General features: G+C 42.5%; 1 protein-coding gene across 1 annotated transcript in view; it reads left to right on the top strand.

Moving 5' to 3' along the window:
- Positions 1–19115, top strand: part of PLEKHG1 (pleckstrin homology and RhoGEF domain containing G1) — a 132975-nt gene that overhangs the window by 92268 nt on the left and 21592 nt on the right. The window contains exons 5-7 of the mRNA XM_015410146.1: positions 8175–8221; positions 8881–9031; positions 14312–14443. Coding sequence (XP_015265632.1) covers positions 8175–8221; positions 8881–9031; positions 14312–14443 — 330 coding nt within the window. The remainder of the gene's footprint in view (positions 1–8174; positions 8222–8880; positions 9032–14311; positions 14444–19115) is intronic.

Here is a 19115-nt window from a genome sequence, read left to right as displayed (position 1 = left end):
TCAGTGCTAGCATGGGTTTTCTTCTGATAGTCAGAAACTTGCTCTTCTTTTTTGTCCCCCCCCCCTTCTGGCTTATTTAAAATCATAGCTAGAATGCTCTGGAAACTAAATTCTCCATCAGCTATATGGTGGCCCCTGCACTTCTGTCCTTGGCTGCTGCTTATTGTGGCAATGGAAGCAAAAATAGGGAGTGAGACTGTGGTCCCAGTCACATGGGAGGCTTTGATCTGCGAGAGGGACAGATCAGGGGCGCAGAAAGTGGGCGTGATCACACCGCAACATCTGGGAAGCGGCGCGCACCCGTCCCCGATCTGTCTCTTCTGGCCGAAGATGCGGATCAAAAAAACTCCTACAGCACTACTACTTACCTGAAAATCTGCAGCAGGGGTGGCCGTGGGATCGCCGGTGTGCCCGTCTCTGACAGCATGCGAGGCCCCCGGCCAAACTGGGCAGGTGCACACATAAACTGCGCAGGTGCGCACATGCGCAGCGCGCTGCCTCGCTCCCCCCCCCGGGCATTTGATCGTGCCGGGGAGCAACTGCGCGGCAGCTCGGAGATCTGTCTGATCCCGCCGCCACGCGTCTCTTTTGATGCAGCTCAAAAAAGCCACACTTCAATCGCACCTTTCCCCCCAGTGTGACCAGGGCCAGTGTTGCATGAAGCAGTGACATTATCACTTCTGGGTGAAGCCTCAGAAGTGACATCACTGTGTTGGATGATTCTCTAGGTAGCCAGCAGTGTTCCCTCTAAGCTGAGTTAGTGTGAGCTAGCTCATAGTTTTTTAGCCTCCAGCTCACACATTTTTGTCGTAGCTCAGGAAGGATGGCTCTAGAGCAAACTGATTTATGCAGTAGCCAAATGGCTCACTCACAACTTTAATGCCAGTAGCTCACAAAAGTAGAATTTTTGCTCACAAGACTCCACAGCTTAGAGGGAGCATTGGTAGCCAGCATATACATACACACTTCTCTACTCTCTTTCTACCTTTCTTTTGCAGTGTTTGTCTTGTGTTCAGTTGGGACCTTGCTAGCAAAGAGACCCTACAAGCCCAATCCTTTGCACGTTTACTTGGGAGTAAACCCCACTGTGTTCTCCAGGACTTGTACATAGGTTTGTAGCCACAGACACAACACATCCCATCCCGTCCCCCCACCCATCAAAATAGTCTGAAGAATCTGCCAGTCCTATGGAATGGAGAGAGAGAGAGCCTAAGATGTACATAGGGCAATCCTAAATCTTGATGTCAGTCTTCTTCATTCATTTCTGCAGGTCTAAACCAAGCCATGTATCTTATTTCCCTGCCCTTTTAACTTAAAGGAGAAGGATGGATGAGACTTGGAGGGGAGGGAAAAGATTCATTGGCACACAAAAAAGTCACTTGGTACTCATTTGGGAAGAAATTGCAAACTGATTGTGGCTGATAGAAATCCATGAAGAGGCCAAGATTTGGACATACAGAGGGACTGGGGTGGGCACGTGGAGAAGAGACTATCTGATTTGAGGCAAGATGTCCCAGGGCAGGCAAAGCTTGTTAGAATGAATGGGAAACACTCAAGTGCAGGATAACTTCATGATGAATTGGCACCTTCAGCCCATTTACAGCCAGCTGGGTGCATCAGGCAAGGGAGCAGATGAGCATTCAAAATAATGTGCACACCCACGGAGAATGTGCATATGGGGAGAAGTGTATACTCAACTGTGAATAAGTCCTGCTGTAGGTATTATTTCTGGGTAAAGGACTGGGCCACACAGTGTGGCAACAGTGGTGGTGGGTCTGTCTGTGTCTCTGTGTATGCCCACAGCTGAAAACCAGCTCTGTATTACTTTAGAATGCAATATATCTATAACAATGGTGAGTAGTCCCATTTGTCTAGCTGCATAGGCAGGTGAATGAGTGGCATTGTCTACAGAAGGGGTTTTCTAAAGAGAGGGGTGAATGGCTAGCAATCAATTTCCCCTCTGCGTGTGACCACACCCACGTGCCCACCTTGAATGTTATAGCTGGGAAAATACATATATCAGTCTATGTTTTCAGGGCATCTGTAAGCAGGGAAGAGGGTATTCAGGGTTGTGTGAACATGAACAACACCCGAGACAACAGCAAGGAAGGGTCTGAATAACCTTTCATTCCAGAGGCAATGTCTTTCTACACATTCTTGTCCAGGGCATGTACAAAAAGGAGGCAAGTGTGCAAACCGTAAAGGGCATTGTTAAATACTGGGTTCCATGGATGGTCTGACCGCAAGCATAGTGATCAGCTCTGCTTTATAGTGATTTCAGGAAAAAGACTGAAACCTCAGGGCAACGGCCCTGTTTAAATAGCATGCAATCTCCACACCCAAACACACCCAACCCCCAACAATAGGCTATTTACATAACATTAGTTTCTCGTTGGTCACCTCTAGGGACCTGGTGGGTTATTGTTCTAGAGCTGCAAGCTCAGCCAGTCTCTGGTACCCAGTCCTGGAATGTTCCAGCCCTAATACATAACAGGCATATATACATATACTATAGGTCACATGGAATATCCTGAAGAAACCTGCCAAAGTGAAGTGGCTCTAAAGCTCCAGGTTCATTACTCTGGCATTTAACTTGGTGGGATTTACAGCTTAATCCCACATATTTTTACTCAGAAGAACTTCCAGGTCTGGTTGTTTGACCTGCCTCCCCCCCAGAGCCACAGTCAAACGGCCTCAGCCTTCCCAACCAGTTTTACCTCTGTCTTATCAGGATTCAGTTTTATTTTTTTCACTTTTAGCCAAGAATAGTGCAGATAATGTGCAGAGTGCCCTAGAAACGAGGAAAGGCTGTCCTACACATGAAGGTAAAAATAAGAAGCAAGTACAAGTGACCCCTTGAGTGAGTGATTGTAGCAATAGCTCCAGACTTGGACAGTAAGGAAAAGTTTCCCACTCAAGCCCCGGTGCCTTTTGTTTGGGAAAGAAAGTGTCACCCTCCATTGCAAGCTGAACACACACCAGACCAGACCGGCAGGGCCAGAAGTGAAGTGGGGGAATAGAAAAGGACAGAGGAGAAGGGGGGGGTGTAGTTAAAAGTTTATCCACTCCAGGTGCCGAATTCACTACCCAGAAGTGACATCACTGTGTTGAATGATGGTCCTCCCCCCTATGCTCTGCCTTAGAAATCACTTGCTATTTCTAGGCTTTCATATGGGAACACTTATCAGCTACCCTATTTTGTGTTTGAAGGCAAAGCTGTGATTCTCTTTGGGATAGGGAATGGAAGTGCCTGCAAACTGCAGTAAAATGCTCTTTCCAGGCTTGCACATTAGCCATGGTAGTACTTCAGGGCTTACTGGCAATTTCCTATTCTATAACGCTTTGAGATTAAGGACCCCAGAATCAAGATTTATGAATTATGGCATAGACATTCCATGTATTCTTTTTGCCTAGACAAGAATTTTCCCCAGCTAGTTGGAAAATATAATGATGGATCCCAGTTAGTTCTGAAGCTCTGGATGGGGAAAACTATCTTTAGGTGGGTTCATTACTGCACTTTAGGAATAAAGAAATGTATTTTGGTAGTTTCGATTCAGGTTAAATGTTTTGGCTTTTGTCTCTAAAGTTAATGATTGGGACATTTCCCCTGTTAATCTGCAGAGGTATTTGAGCTTGAAGTTCAGTTAGTGATGGTGTTTAGAAATGTCTGCTGGGAAATCTTTGACTCCACATACTTAACCCTTGCAGGTTAAAAGGACGAGTTAGACAAGTAAAGACAGTGTTTATTTTTCAGCTGGTCATTGGAAAGCGTATGTTGAAGTCTGGCATTGAGCAATATGGATATTAATCTGACCTGAATCTTCTCCCCTGCCCTCTCTTCTCTTTAATAAGATAATAGTAACATCTGTAAAGGCATATCTGTGTGATTTTAAAATGTGAATTTTGTGGCTTTCCTAAGTACTACATAATGTTATTGGTTGTGTAAATTCAGGACTATTGCATATCTTATGTTGTAGATTTAGGATTGCCTGCTGGCCGCTATCAATGTTGCACAGCTTTTCGGTCATCAAATCCCTCCTGATCATCAGATTAGCGTATCATTGAAATTATAAAAGGGTATGAGATTTGCATAAATTATGGCATTATCTCATTTTAGTTAGGTAGTTTTATGATGAAATTGTTCTTAATTTAAATGACATTCTGACGTTATGATATGTATTTTCTTATTTCATAGAAAAATGTTGCACAGCTTTTGTTGAACATCAAAGGTGCTTTTTACAGATGTAAGCATCTGTGATGTTAACCAGAACTAGAAATGCAGGTTGACGGACAATAAGCATGCCAAGGATATTATGGCATTTTATGTTATTGTCTAGAAGACTTTCTTCCTTATGTGCTGACCCACTTTGCAAAAATAATACCACACCTTAATTCTAGCTTTGAGAAGCTGTAGAATATTCTGCTTTGGCCTGTTACGCAATGGGAAAGTGGACTGGATCATTTGCAAAGGTCTTGCATCTTGAAGTGGTGCACCTGGTCAGCAAACTACAGATGTCAATAGGGTAGTGTAGCTGTGCCAGTGCAGTTGTAGCATGCAAGGCTTTGTGTGGAAAATGAGGCGAGGAATATGGTGACACAGTCCATCACTCCATCTACATCGACAGGACGGTTATCTGTGAACTGGTGCAGTGCTGCAGCAACAAAGCATAAATATGACCAGCAAGGTGTCTATGGTCTATACAGCCCACCAAAGACCATGTGTGGAGCTAGAAATGACATTGCTGTGCCACATACTGACCAGGAGTGAGAGGGAGACTGTCAGTCAGACACAGCAACATAGCCTGTCCGTCTGATGTTCATATTTCCCAGACACAAAGGAAAGAGATCAGTGACCTGTGAGAAAACATCTCATTAAAAAGGCCCAAGCAGCAGATGCTAGACCTTCACAGGTCATAAAATGTGACTTGACTCAGGACAGGGATATCTTGGGCTGTCAAAATGGCCTAGGAGTAAACTGAACTGAGTAGCTCTGGTAGGAGTCACCTGGTTTGGGCTGCATCAAGCTTATCCATTGCCTTTTCCCTCATGTGGGAACCTTTGCTGTGGTGGATAAGGTAATAGGTGAGCCCGTTTCAAGTGTTGTCACCACTGGCTCTGTTCAAGCCAGGTGGTGATCCTTGGAGCACTGGCAGTGCTACTGAGGCTGGATTGCATCTGGCCACCGGTTGTCTTCCAAGACAGTGGCCCACTGGAAATTTTTCCAGTGAGTTGAAGGGCCAATCTGCCTCTGAGTAAGAAATTTTAAAAATTCACATACTTATATATTAGTAGCTGAATAATTGCAACTATAGTGTCGGCAATCTGGACATTTCACAAAGAAAGTGAAAAAAATAAATTGCCTTGAGTCTCCATGAGAAAGGTAACAGTAAAGGTTCCCTTGCTCGAAAGCCAGTCAAATTCGACTCTAGGGTTGCGGTGCTCATCTCCATTTCAAGGCCGAAGAGCCAGTGCTGTTTGGAGACGTTTCCGTGGTCATGTGGCTGGCATGACTAACACCAAGGCGCACGGAACGCTGTTACCTTCCCACCAATGTGGTACCTATTTATCTATTTGCAATTTCTTGCTTTCGAACTGCTAGGTTGGCAGGAGCTGGAACTAGAGACGGGAGCTCATTCCGTCATGCGGCACACTCCGGTCTCGAACTGCTGAGCTACCGACCTTCCACAGCTTGCAGCTCCTCTCCATGAGAAAAGCAGACTATAAATCGAGTACCGTAAATAAGTTCAATAAATAGTTTTTAATGGATTCAGTTGTATTTGTAATATATGCTTTAGCTCTTTTCTATTCTCTAGTAAAGAGTGTAAAGCATAGTTCTTACAGCAGTTCAAAAAGAATTCCCATGTGTGGGTAGGTGTTTGGTAAGTGGCTGTGAGAGCTCCGCATAGTTGATGAAGCTCTGAATGGCTGTTTCCTGCCTTTTTGTGTCCGTTTGCTTTAAATTAATATTTACTGTTTGGGTATAACTTTAATATTGAATCCTACACTTGGAGAGGTCGTTGGAGAGCCTTCATCTTTATTATGAAAGTTAAGAGGAGTTATGATAGTCTGCTGATTTCATTGGCTAATTACAGACTGTAACGTCTGTTGCAGATCATGGTTAACTTGATTACTGGTTCCTTGCAGGGGTAGATTTCTGTCATAGCTGTTTACTGTAAAGCGTGTATATTTAAATAGGTTGTGATGCAAGCTTTTGTCCCTCCATGAAGAGAACTACATCAATTTAAATTGGAAAGATGATAAAGTATCTAGCTGTACATCAGCAAAGCTTCAGCTGAAATGTTTCGTAATTACTGGGTGGACTGTCACTATCTGGTAATAAGACAGGCTTTTAAGCAGGGTAGATAATTTTACTGATCCTCTTTTTAAAAGGCAGATAGTCTGCTTTGACCTTAGCACATGCCAAAATGCTTATGTAGATGTTCCCCCCAATTAGAGACTTGTTCACACAAGAGCGAGCAGTCTTGGCTGGGAGCAAATATAATAGGTGAATTAAGTAGGGTTACCAGCCTGAAAATGGGGCCTTGCATTCTTCCAGAATTACAATTGATCTACAGACTATAGAGTTCAATTCCCCTAGAACAGTTGTTCCCTACCTTTTTGGTATGTAGAAAATAGCAAGAGTCTGGTAGCACCTTAAAGATGTACACATTTGCAGGGGTCATTTTGTAGAAAAAGAGGTGCAGGAGCTCATTAGCATCACTCATTAGCATAACTTATTTGCATATGCCACCCCCCCTGACATCACCAGAAATGTGTCAGAAAGCTAGCTATTGGGGTGTGGGGGGAAACGTGCAGATCTGTTCTGGCAGAGGAGGGAGAGCTTGTACCTGAATAAAACTTGGTCTTAAAGGTGCCACGGGACTGTTTTGGACCAGGGGGCCGGGGGGAGCTCTGCAACTTACCTGGCTGCTTCTTGCTCTGACTAAGGGCTGCTGGGAGCAGGGGGTGGGGCTTGTTGCATGTGCCCGCCCCCTGGGCTCTTTACTGCCGGAGCTCCGCTCCTGTGCGCTCCTGCAGGAAAAGACCCCTGCATTTGTGGCAGGGCATAAGGTTTCATAAGTCACTGCTCACTTCTTCAGATAAGTCACTGCTTACTGCTTCACTTCTTTTTGGTATGGTGACCCACAAGTCCAAATTTACTTTGTACGGTGACTTATCCAGGGCTGACTCAAGGTATTTTGCTGCCCTAGGCAAACTGTGACCTTGGCGCCCATCTGTTCCAGCATTTCATTTTCTATAGTGCCCAAGCAGATGTTTTGAGAAACTGACAAATCTCATACAAAGCGTGTAGCTGTCTCCACTATGAACCCCAAGCCAGTGGGAGTTCATCTCTAGGCAAGAGAGCTGCCATTAGGGAGGCCTGGCCAAGACCTGGTTCTGACCCACAGGTTGGGAAACACTGCCCAAGAAGAAATGGCATCACATCTCTACTGAATTCCCTCCCCTCCACAAACTTTACATTCCTTGAGCAAACTTTACATTTCGAATCACCAGGAATTTCCCAAGCCAGAATTGTATGACTATCGACAGCAGTAGCAATTTGGCAATCCTTTTTCCTCCTCAGCTACAGTCATGGGAGTTGCTGCTGCTTGCAGCCATCCAGTTTGTACATCACAATTTCCATGGTCATAAAGCAAAATGTCTTCTGTGAAACAGTCCCTTTGTGTATTTCAGAATTTCTGGTACATGGTGATTTTCTAGAGGAGTTACGACTGTAGACAATCTGCTGTACAGATAAATGCCTTTGATCAAATTCATGTGTAAGATGTTTTGTTTTCTTTTGAATGCTCAAACATACATCAGAAATTGGTCCAAGTCTTGGGATGATGAGAAAAGTATGTTAGGTTTGGAACTGCAAATACACATGACTTCTTGTTTTCTGGAACAAGATAAATTGCGCAGTGAACTGTAAATAATAGCAAGGTATCCGTATTTTTCTAACAGACTTGTAAATACCACCAGTGCTTGACTCTTGTAAGGAAGAATGGTCTCTAGGAAACTTAACAGACTTCTTTCTTTTCCCTTTTCAGGCCACGTATTTATAGGCTGGTAGTATTCTTAAAATTGTCGAAAGCTAGTAAGGCTTCAGAATGTCTAGGAAGCTGTGAGAAATGCAGATACTAAATAATCTTCTCCTCCCCTTTTGTACACAGAGTGAAGATTTTCACATATATACTCAGTATTGCACCAATTACCCAAGGTATGAGTATCTCATGTGTACTTTTTAAATTTTCATTTTGTACTTTGGGGAAATGTTGAATATAATGAAAGTGATCAATTTTTTTGCATTTAAACCAATCCTTAGATATAGAATTAATATTCTAATTTGTTAACAGCAGTGAGAGAATGTATTGCTCTGTGGTAGAAAGCACAGGAAGCCCCTTCAATAGCTGGTTGGATAGCTTGGATCTGAAAAGTGGATCATATGTCTAAATTAAACTATGAGCACAGAGACTCATTTAGTCAAATAAGCTTATTTAATGACATGGAATGACAATGTTAGAGATTATGTCAGCCCATTTGTATTTTTACTATTTTGTGATATGAATGTAATATTTATGAAACACTAACAGGAGGCACTATTTTCTCAGGTGCTTTGATAGAAGGGGCAACAGCACGCAGAATGCTATCGTATGACAATCACATTCTCATTCTTTGTAGAGTGCACAGTTGTCAAACATGATGCTTTCACTTATCATCTGCACTAAAGTGATTTCCACTTAGCAAATGCATGACACTTGCAGTGGCCCAAAGCAGGCAATTGCACTGATGCCAGATGTATGGATTTGAGTTATGGTTTTCTGTGTAATAAATAGAAGAGCAGAGAACAGTTTTAATTTTTTGTGTGTTATATTCCAGGTCGGTGGCTGTACTAACAGAATGCATGAGGAACAAATCTCTAGCGAAGTTTTTCAGAGAGCAACAAGAAGCTTTACAACATTCTTTACCTTTGGGATCCTATCTTTTAAAACCCGTCCAGCGAATACTCAAATATCACCTACTTTTGCATGTATGTTGTGAATTAAGTTCTTCTTGTTGGATCATCTCTCCCTGCACTTTACATTTGTTTCTCCATCAGCACCAGGGCATTCTGTAAATAAAATCTGCAGTACACTTCTTCTGCATATGACAATAATTACTGCTTTTGCATGGTTGCAACATAATGAGATTTCCCAGAGAAGTATCTTTCTTTTGGGGATCTCAAGACTCTTAAAGGGATGACCATGTGAATTCCTGTAAATCCACTGCTCCCCAAATATTGCATATTTGATTCCCCCATACAGAAAAGCCCTGTCTGTTAAAAGTGCCTAGAAGTGTCAGGATTCTAGCTTGCCTGTGCCCAGAAATTCTATCCTTCCAGTAACAGGAAGTTTTGTTGTAGTTCATGTTGTTCATGTAGTTTGTTGTAAACTATTTAGATCCTCCATCTGCGATTGAGAATGGTACTGTTGTATATTTATTTTTATTTATTTACATCCCGCTGACTGCACTGAGTTGAGATTCATTGAAATTATACCATGTAAGTCAATGCAATCAGTAGGATGGTACATCTAATAGGTAATGTAGTAGGATTAGAATTGTGGAAATTAAAAACCTGGAAGAAAGCTGAAGCAAAACATGAATATTAACATGGTATATTAAATTATGCAGAAATTACATAATAGGATAATGCATATAGCAACAGATAGTATGTAATACATCAGGTAGTATAGTCCACAGTCTCTTTCTCTTTATCAAAGTTGTCTTCCTAAACTATACCAGTATAATAGGGATGGGCATAAACCTGCTCACAAACTAAAGTTTGTGATGAATTTTGGAGAGTTTGTGAACTGAAGTTCGTGGCAGGTCAACCAGCGTGAATTTTCCATGATCTTTCAAACTGTTCATGGTGGTTTGTGGTAGTTCGTGAACAGATACATTTCCAGACAGACTGTATCCACTCAATCAAAATGTTTATGAAACTTCAAAGCAACATAACTTAGAGGGCATGTAAAAGAGCATCCAGGGGAGGTCCCCTGTGACTTTGATGTCTCTAGCTTGCACCAGATCCGTTCTATACACTCTTGAACCTGCAGCTATCATTTCCCCAGAAGGCACTTTCCTGGGGATACCTTCTTTGGGGCGTTGTACCTCAGACCCCCTAAATCCAATCCTCACCAAACCTGGAGAGTCAGCCAAAGATCCCCTGCAAGTTTGGTGTCTCTAGCATGTTGGGGGGCTGTTCTCTCACCATGAACCCCACAAACTGAACCAGTTCATTTGGCAGCTAAAAGTTCATGACAATTCGTGGTTTGTGAACTGAGCACACCATGAACTAAACCATATTTTCCTGGTTCATGCCCATCCCTAATTAAGATGCCTTCCTGAAAAATTCGATTTTGCGTGGTTTGTGAAATGCCAGGAGAGTGGGAGTCTTTCTGACCTCATCAGGCAGGCCATTCTATAAGGTGGGGGCCACAACAGAGCATGCACATGTACAGGAAGTTGTTGATCTTGCCCTTTCGCAGGATGGCACCTGGAGAATGCCCTGGTCAGATGAGAGAAGCTGTCATGGTGGACCATAGGGGAAGAGGTAGGCCCAGAGATTAAAGTCCAGGGCTATGAAGGGCTTTGTATGTGATAGCTAATATCTTGAATTATACCTGGCAATGAATGGGCAGCCAATGAACTGACTGTAGAATGGGGCTAATATGTATGGCTCTGCCTAACTACAAATCAAAATTGAGCTGTGACACTCTGCACCAGCTGGAGTCTCTGAGTTGACTCTGAGGGGAGGCCTATGTAGAGTGCATCACAGTAGTCTCCTCTTAATGTTACTGTGGCATGGATCCAGTTGGCTACATTGGTTGAGGCAAGATAGGGGCCATCTTCCAGGCCAAACTAAGGTCCCGTTCACACGAGGCGATTTGGCCCGGGAGCGGGACAGTTCAGGGGCGGATCAAACCGGCGCGATCATACCACAACATCTGGGAAGCGTCGTGATACCATCCCCGAACTGGCCCTTTCCCGGCAAAATGCGCCTCAACTTGCAACCACCTACCTCGGTGGTTCAAGTGGAAGCGGCGCGGCAAGCCGGGCGTTTGATCGCCGGCGCGTCCTTGCGCCGGCACAACCCCGGCCCGGAGCCGAACTGCGCATGCTCTGACATGTGCAGTTCGGCCGGCTAGGCGTCCGAACTGTGTTTTCTCCCCGGCGTTTGACCACGCCGGGGAGAAAAGGCGCTGCGGCCAGGGGATCCGTGGGATCCCCCGTGGCGTCTCAAGAGGCTTTTCCCCTGCCGTGTGGCAGGGGCCTAAGTTGATAGAAAGTGTTTTCTACAACTGCATTAATTCACTTTTTCAGCAGTAATGTTGGATCCAGTATAATACTCTAACTAAGCTCTTGGCCATATCAGTGAGAGTCCACTGAACCCCATCAGAGGTGGGAAACACAGTGTCCTTCAAAACCTTCCCAACCACAATTACCTCTGTCTCATCAGGATTTTGTTTCAGTTTGTTCACTCTTAGCCATTTAACTACAGGCAGTGATTCAGGACTACAGTGTCCAGGCAGATTTAGATGGAACAATATAATTTGTATACTGACAGCAGCAGCATGGATAAGTATATGTAAGGAGATTCTTCTTCATTTTTTCTGTCTAGTACACTTTTGTGTTGCCCTTCTTTCAAGGGCAATACTAGCTTCCTTACAACAACAGGATTCCTCACAACAAGCCTGTGAGGTAGATTAGGCTGAGAAAAAGTGGCTGGCCCAAGTTCATCCAGCAAGCCTCATGACATAGTGGGAATATTTTTTTATAAAATATTTCTATCCAGTGTCTCTCCTGATCTATGGGACTCAAAACATCTTACATCATTAAAAGGCAACTTAAATCTAAAAACCACCGATTCAAGAAATTCCATACAGATTAAAGAACAGGAAAAGCAAACCATTAGTAGTTGCTCATCTAGTTAACTAACTAATTAACTAACTAAATCACATTGACTGACCTCAAGAATGACTAAAAGTACATTGGAATAGCTCTGCCTTACAGAACTTTCAAAATCTTTGCAAGACTGGGGTGGTCTTACATTCTCAAGAAGACTGTTCCATAATGCAAGGAGAGTAAAGCTTCAATGTGCTCTTCTTTGCTTTGACGTTCAGACATGGTCCTAACACAGATCTGGCTATTTCTGGTTGCTTGTATAGTGTGAAGTATAGCTGGGTTTCATCAGCAAATTAATGACAGCGCACACCAAAACTTTGGATAATCTCCTTTAAATCTGTTACACAGATGTTGATTGACATTAGTACAGACCTTTATAGAACAATACCACATAAAGGGTCTTGTTCTGTAGCTTCTAGATTTGAATCCTCATCTCTCAGATACAAATCTGACACTCTGATCACTATACTGGCCCTCTTCAACTTTCTCTGTACCCTGTCACTTCCTTTGGTACTTATTCTCATGATGTACTTTTTCCTTCCCATTGTCACCCACACTACCCTCTCTCTTTGCCCTTTCTCACCCTGAGTGCCCCTTTCTACTTTTTCTTTCATTATTCTCTTTCCTGCCCCCATGACCTGGCCCAGATCCTTTTATGATACTCTGCCTTGTTTAGATAATTCAGTTTCTTTACTTGAATGACTGGTAGGTGCATGAATGGGTGTGCATGCACACATAGGCATGAAACAACCCAAACTTCTAACACAGTGCTCAACAAAATGTTTGAGAAACTCCTGCAATGAAGGAGTGCTTGTGGTAAGAAGATGGTAATTCTTTAAATACAAAGGTTTAATTATTGTACATTCTGGAGAGGTAGCCATGCTACTAGTCCGTTGCAGCAAAAGTAACAAAGGAGTTTTATTGCTCTGTAAAATGGTAAGATTTATGATGCCATAATAAATTTTCAAGGACTAGAGCTTACTTCATTAACTGCATCAGACTACTTCAGTTTTACTATAGCCTGTGCTTCTGATGTCACTTGGGGGAAGCTTGCTGTTAAAGAATCATGAGTGTTATAATTTAAATTAAAAGCTGCTGTAGATTTTCCAGGATGTGTGGCCGTGGTCTTGGCATTGTAGAACCTGATGTTTCGCCAGTAACTGTGACTGGCATCCTCAGAGGTATAAACACAGAAAGATGGAATACTCTCTGTGTCAAGGAGTATTCCATCTTTCCGTGTTTATACCTCTGAGGATGCCAGTCACAGTTACTGGCGAAACATCAGGTTCTACAATGCCAAGACCACGGCCACACATCCTGGAAAATCTACAGTAACTAATGAACTCCGGCCGTGAAAGCCTTTGACAACATAAATTAAAAGCAGTTGTATGCTCGTCAGCCTCCAAATGGTGAGAGCAGTTGGAAACAGAAATCAACACCAGTTTTGTATATGTGCACATGATGGCAAATAAAGTATATAACTTTATAGCTTTGTTTCACACTTCAATGATATTTTCAGATTTCCCCCCTTTTAATTGTTTTATAATATGCTTCCAATTAGACAATGACACTAATTAAATTTCAGGACCTTCAGGTGTTTGTGGATTCTGTGCTGGCTTCCAACATTAGTGCCTGCTCATTGTAATTATCAAACTGGAGTCTTTACCCAAAATTAAATGCAGATGCATTCAGACATTGAATGACTGATTCACTCCTTCCATTAAGTGCGGAGGCATCCTGCCTTGTTAGCTGCTTTTGTAATGTGGCATTGATGATGAAGTTATTATAGGACAGGTTTATATAAGTTGCAACTCACAAAACCAAACACAATCTGTTAGCCATTTATGGAAACTCACCAGAGAGACCCAACAAGCCTCCTGGTTGAGTTGCTGCATTCTTTTTAAAGACACTTGGAGAAGTGGAGAGGCAAGCAAGATTAGCAAGTGGAGCAGCAAGCAAGGGGATGATGGAGGAGATAGGTGGGTAGTGTAGGGGGCTGGGACATTGTGTCCAAAATCTGCCTCCTGAAACAGCTACCTTACTTGGCCTTGTTGCAGAGTTGACCCTGCTTAGCTTCCTGGGAAGCAGGGCTTGCATGGAGCATTCAGGGAAAGGAAGAGCTTAAAAAGAAGAGGAATATATGCAATGAGCTGATCAGTGGTAATGTGGGGCTGAAGGAGATTATTTCGCATTCTGTGCTGTTGGGATGAACATGCAAGGAACATATTAAATTAACTAAACAGGTTGTCTGTAGCTGAAGGGGGCTGGGTTTCACATATTTAATGGATTTTACCTGCCAAATATTTTGGCTGCAAGCCTCTGCCAGTTTATAAATGATTTTGTTCTTCATTGGCTTCTTTACCAGGAGATAGAAAACCACCTTGACAAGGACACTGAAGGTTATGATGTGGTACTCGATGCCATAGATACAATGCAGAGAGTGGCATGGCATATTAATGACATGAAGAGGAAACATGAACATGCTATCAGGCTGCAGGTGAGTTACGAATGCTTCCCGGTAGTATTATAGACTTTTCCTTGGCTTTTGTTTAAATGTATTTGGCAATGGCTTTTAAAAATATTTTGTTTATGCCTTTATCTGTGTATTTGTAGTATTTTTTTCAGTGTGGAGTTTGAGCTTGCTGTATGCTTATATATCAGTCTGATGTAGTAGCTAGAGTGTCAGACTAAGACCTGGGAGACCTAGGTTTGAATCCCCATTCTCCCATGGAAGCTTATGGGGTGATCTTGGACCTGTCACACACACTCAGTTTAATGTACCTCACAGGGTTGTGGTGCGTATAGAATGGAACAGAGGAGAACAATATAAGTTGCTTTGGGAAGAAAGGGGAGGGTAAAAATAAATGGCATCAGACCGCATTAGGTGATTTTTTTTCTGATACGATCAGTGCTCCTGTGGATGCCCAGGTTGACCTCTGGAATGTAGAAATGACCTGGACAACTGCCACAGTTGCTCCCAGGTGCCCTCTTCTCAGGTTGTACAGCCCAGTCAGTCCCATGGTTTACTGAGAGGCTGTGGGTGATGAAAAGATAAGGAGAACAGCTAGAGTGACAGTGCGGAGAGTCTCATGATGAAGCCAACTAGTTATAGGCGCTAGAGCTTATTTTAAAGACTACTCCAAAGTGGGGATGATGGTGAAGAGAGAACATTTCTCTGCCACCATTTCATCTGCACATTGGAGATCTATGGAATTCTTCTCGGTGGTCTACTGGGGTCCATTGGACTCTAATTTTACGGGAGGAGGTAGACTGCTCTGCAGCCCACTGTGACCATCTTGCTCAGCACTTTGTAGATAAAATCACATCCAGTCTGGCTATTCTTGAGCAGTGATGGATCATATCTTGTCCTGTTGTATGAGATACTTTTCAGCTTGTTCAGTCTGAGGATGTGGATAGGATTCTTGGAAGCTTGAGACCCACTATCTGCTTGTACAATCCTTGCCCCTCCTGTTTGTTTAAATCTGCTGGGGGCAGGGGCAGCTGGCAAACTGGGTCTGGGAGATAGGAAATGCATCCTTGAGAGAGGGGTTGGTCACCCCTCCCTTGAAGCGGGCAGTGGTGCATCCACTCCTAAAGAAACCTGCTCTGGACTCAGGAGAGTTGAATAACTACCATCCAGTTTCAAATTTTCACTCCCTGCCCCTTTGCTGGCCCTGGAAGGCCACTTTCCTGCCCGCACGGAGCTTGTTCTGCCCACTCTGCTTCTTCTGCCATTTATTGGTGTGCAAGATCCACTTTTCTCCTCGTTGTTTTGCATTTAATTTTTTTTACATGCAGCATAAGTCTAGCGAAATGAAATTATCATTGGACTCAGATCGCTGGGGGAAATGACAGGGGAAAAACCTTAGGATGCCACCCACCACACGTGCTCAGATTCTCTGCAGTAAGCTGTCCATGCATAATGGGCCTTTCTTCCTAATACATAGCAAGTTTTCCTGCCCACCTCATTTTTAAAAAAATCCTTATTTTAAAACTTTTTTAAAAAGTAATCAAAGATGCATGTTTTTACTTATTTATTTGGTTTCAAATGAACAACCCGAACTGGTGTGAATCACCATCAACAAAGGAAATGGATTTGTTACATGTGGAAGTGTCTCCAAAGTCTGGCAAAAAGTTCCGTAGAAATCTTTGTGTGAAGATACAAAGGCACCATTGTACTAAATGTAGAGAATGGTATCTAATGTAAATTCTTCTTGTGGTAAATGAAGATTCCCTTGTTTACCTGCACTGTTTTCTTAGAGTTAGGCTGGATAATCGTTTTTCAGTCAAAAGGATGATCTTATCATCCAAAGTGTTCCTCAGGTACACATATTCTCCTTTTAGTAATTCTCACACAGCTCTCCAATTAACTTGAAACTAATGGGTCTATTACAATAGCACAGAACTTCTGGTCTGCACCATTGTACAAGTCTTTGTACAAGGTTTACCAGGACTCTGGATATGTATCAGAACTGGTACAGAATTCCTGAACCAGTTACATAAATTAGAGTGGAGAGACTTTAGTCATGAGCACATTATCTTTTCTTCACCAATAAAGAGCCATTGGAATGGAAGGTGTTTCCATTCAAAAGGGCAAGATAGATCCCTGATACTTCTTATTTCCATCCTGTACGTGTGGAAATGTGTGGAAAACTTCAGAGGTATGCATATACATAAAATAATCTCAGTATAGGAAAAACATGCATGAAGTAGCTTTTAATGCAGATGTGAATTTTATTTAAAATCAGTGATCAATGCATGTATAGCTGAGCTCAGGAGATGCAGCCAGTTTACTGAGGTAACAGTTATATGAGATGGAGAACTTTATTCACTGGCATTCTTCTGCCCATTTCTCCAGTGGTATTTGTATCATGTTCGCATGTAACTCAGTAATTGTGTTTGCAAAACATTGTTCTAATGACATGGAGCAAAAGTTGGTATGGTTTATGGAATCGAGTGGCTTTTACTGGAGTTGGATTGTAACTGAGCAGAGCTGGGCTCCATCCTTTGTTGAAAAAATTCCACATCTTTTATATATTTCTAAGAATGGCTTTATCTGTTTTCATGTAAGTGCTGTAAGGTTATATATCTTCAGGCATACTGAAAACCTTAGCTATTTTCAAACACTGCCAGGCATGAATTGGTATTAGCAATTCTCTATTCTAGAAGCCCTTTCAATGGAATAAATATGACATGAGATTTGTAATATATGTCCAGTTACACAAAATAAACCATTAACAGAAACTGGGAATGAAACACTCCATTTTATAATTAAGATTTTAAAAGATTTGTATCTTGTGCCTTTCTGTACACATCTCAGTGTGTTGTGGTGTTAGTGTAGGATCTGGGAGACCCAGGTTCAAATCCGCTCTCTGCCATGAAGCTCACTCAGTGACGATGGACCCAGACACTTGCTCTCAGCCTAGCCTTCCTTACAGAATGGTTGTGAGAATAAAATGGAGGAGAGGAGAGCCATGTATCTTGCTCTTTGAAGAAACAGTGGAAGGAAAAATGGATAGAATGATAGATGACTGCTCAGATAAATCACAAAAATTAGCAATGCCCTTTTTAAAAAGTACATATATGGTACGACTGAGATTTACTAAGATGATAATCTTGGAATTATGCTTATATTTATAGAAGAAGTAATAGGCCCCATAAAATATGGTTGAAGGTCTGACAGAAGGATGATCTTGATACTCTTAATTTTGGCCTTCCTGGATTGGTTCACATTTTACATTGGACTTCGGTTTGTGCTTGATGAGATCCTCTGGGTGTCTCTGTTCACATGAATAACATAAACCTGTAAATGGTTTCGATGATCATGTCTGAAAACCATATAAGTTGGTTTGTGCTACAGCATTTTACATAGTTGTGACAAACTGTGCTTTAAAAGCTAATAAGTGCTACATAAACATGTGATGGACTGTGAAGGGTTAATGCCTCACAGAGTCAGAGAGCCTTTGAGTGACAGGCTGCTCAAAAGGGTTTTATTGGATAGCATCAGTTGACAAGAAAGAGTTGGGAACTGGCTGATTAAGAAAATTCAGTTTAGCACTGACTGAGGACTGGGAAGGTGGCAAGGAGGAGTGGGAGGATAGCTGAAGACTCCCATTTGGGCCAGAAAAAAGGGACAGAGCTTCTAGTTTAGAGAAGTAATTCTCTAAAGAGTGGACTGATCCCTGGTGTATTTAGAGAAGGATTTTGGGTACCTGGTAGTGTATCTCTGCTTTCTGATACAGTTAAACTCAAGAACTTATACTGTAGTGTCTAGCAGGCATTGAAACAAAAGCCTCTTTACTCAAAGATTCTAAGACTATGAAAGGTTTAAAAGTCTTACTTGCTGGAAACATATTAGCTGGAGTTTGTGAAAAGGCTTAATTACCTCAGAGTTGTTATTGATTCACCTCAGAAATTTTACCCCTGATTTCACCTGACCTTTTCCCCTCAACGTTGAATAAAATATTTTGTTTATTTTTGAACTTTCAAAAGCCTCTCATTTGCCATTTTCAGAAGTGTAAGTTTAAGAAGGGGATCTTGTCTCTTCCCTCAAGTTCCTGGGCTGAGCCAGCATCAAAATATCATAGGGTGACAGGGTGGGACAGCCATAAACCTTCAAATAAGAAGAAAATAGATAAAGGGGCTGCTCAGCCAGAAAGGAAGGAAAAACAGATGGAAAATCCTGCGTGTGAGGAAGGGAATAGGGCGAGATCGCCATAATAGTAAATAAAGAGAACTGGAGGACTTGGGCTCTAAGTGGTGGCAATCAACTTGCATACAAGCTAGAAGTACATGGCAGATTGGCTGAAAAAGTTCCTGGCACTTTCCTGCTCTCATAGGCTGCAGTCAGATGTGCAGTTTGATCTGTTGTGGCACCACCTCTAATTGATCCAGGGTTTTTTGTAACAGAAGAATTCTATTAAGACTCACCCCCTTAACACTCTTCAAAGCGCTTTCACCCCATCCTTGAGCGATCAGACACAGTAGCCAGGGAGTGGGGCCATCAGGCACTTTTTTTGTATGCCCTTTGAGCATGCTCACAAGCTCTAATAAGCCTGCTGTGATATGTAGTTCACTGCCATCCTTCCTCTCTAATCTTTTCAATTAACCCCTTTCCTGAAGCACAGAAAAAAGCTGAAGTACAGAGGTGTCTTTCTTTGAAAGTTTTT

Source organism: Gekko japonicus, unplaced genomic scaffold (assembly GCF_001447785.1).
Source record: "Gekko japonicus isolate JY-2015 unplaced genomic scaffold, Gekko_japonicus_V1.1 scaffold646, whole genome shotgun sequence".
In the NCBI taxonomy this organism is placed as follows: Eukaryota; Metazoa; Chordata; class Lepidosauria; order Squamata; family Gekkonidae; genus Gekko; species Gekko japonicus.
This window is presented reverse-complemented; position numbering and strand designations above follow the sequence as displayed.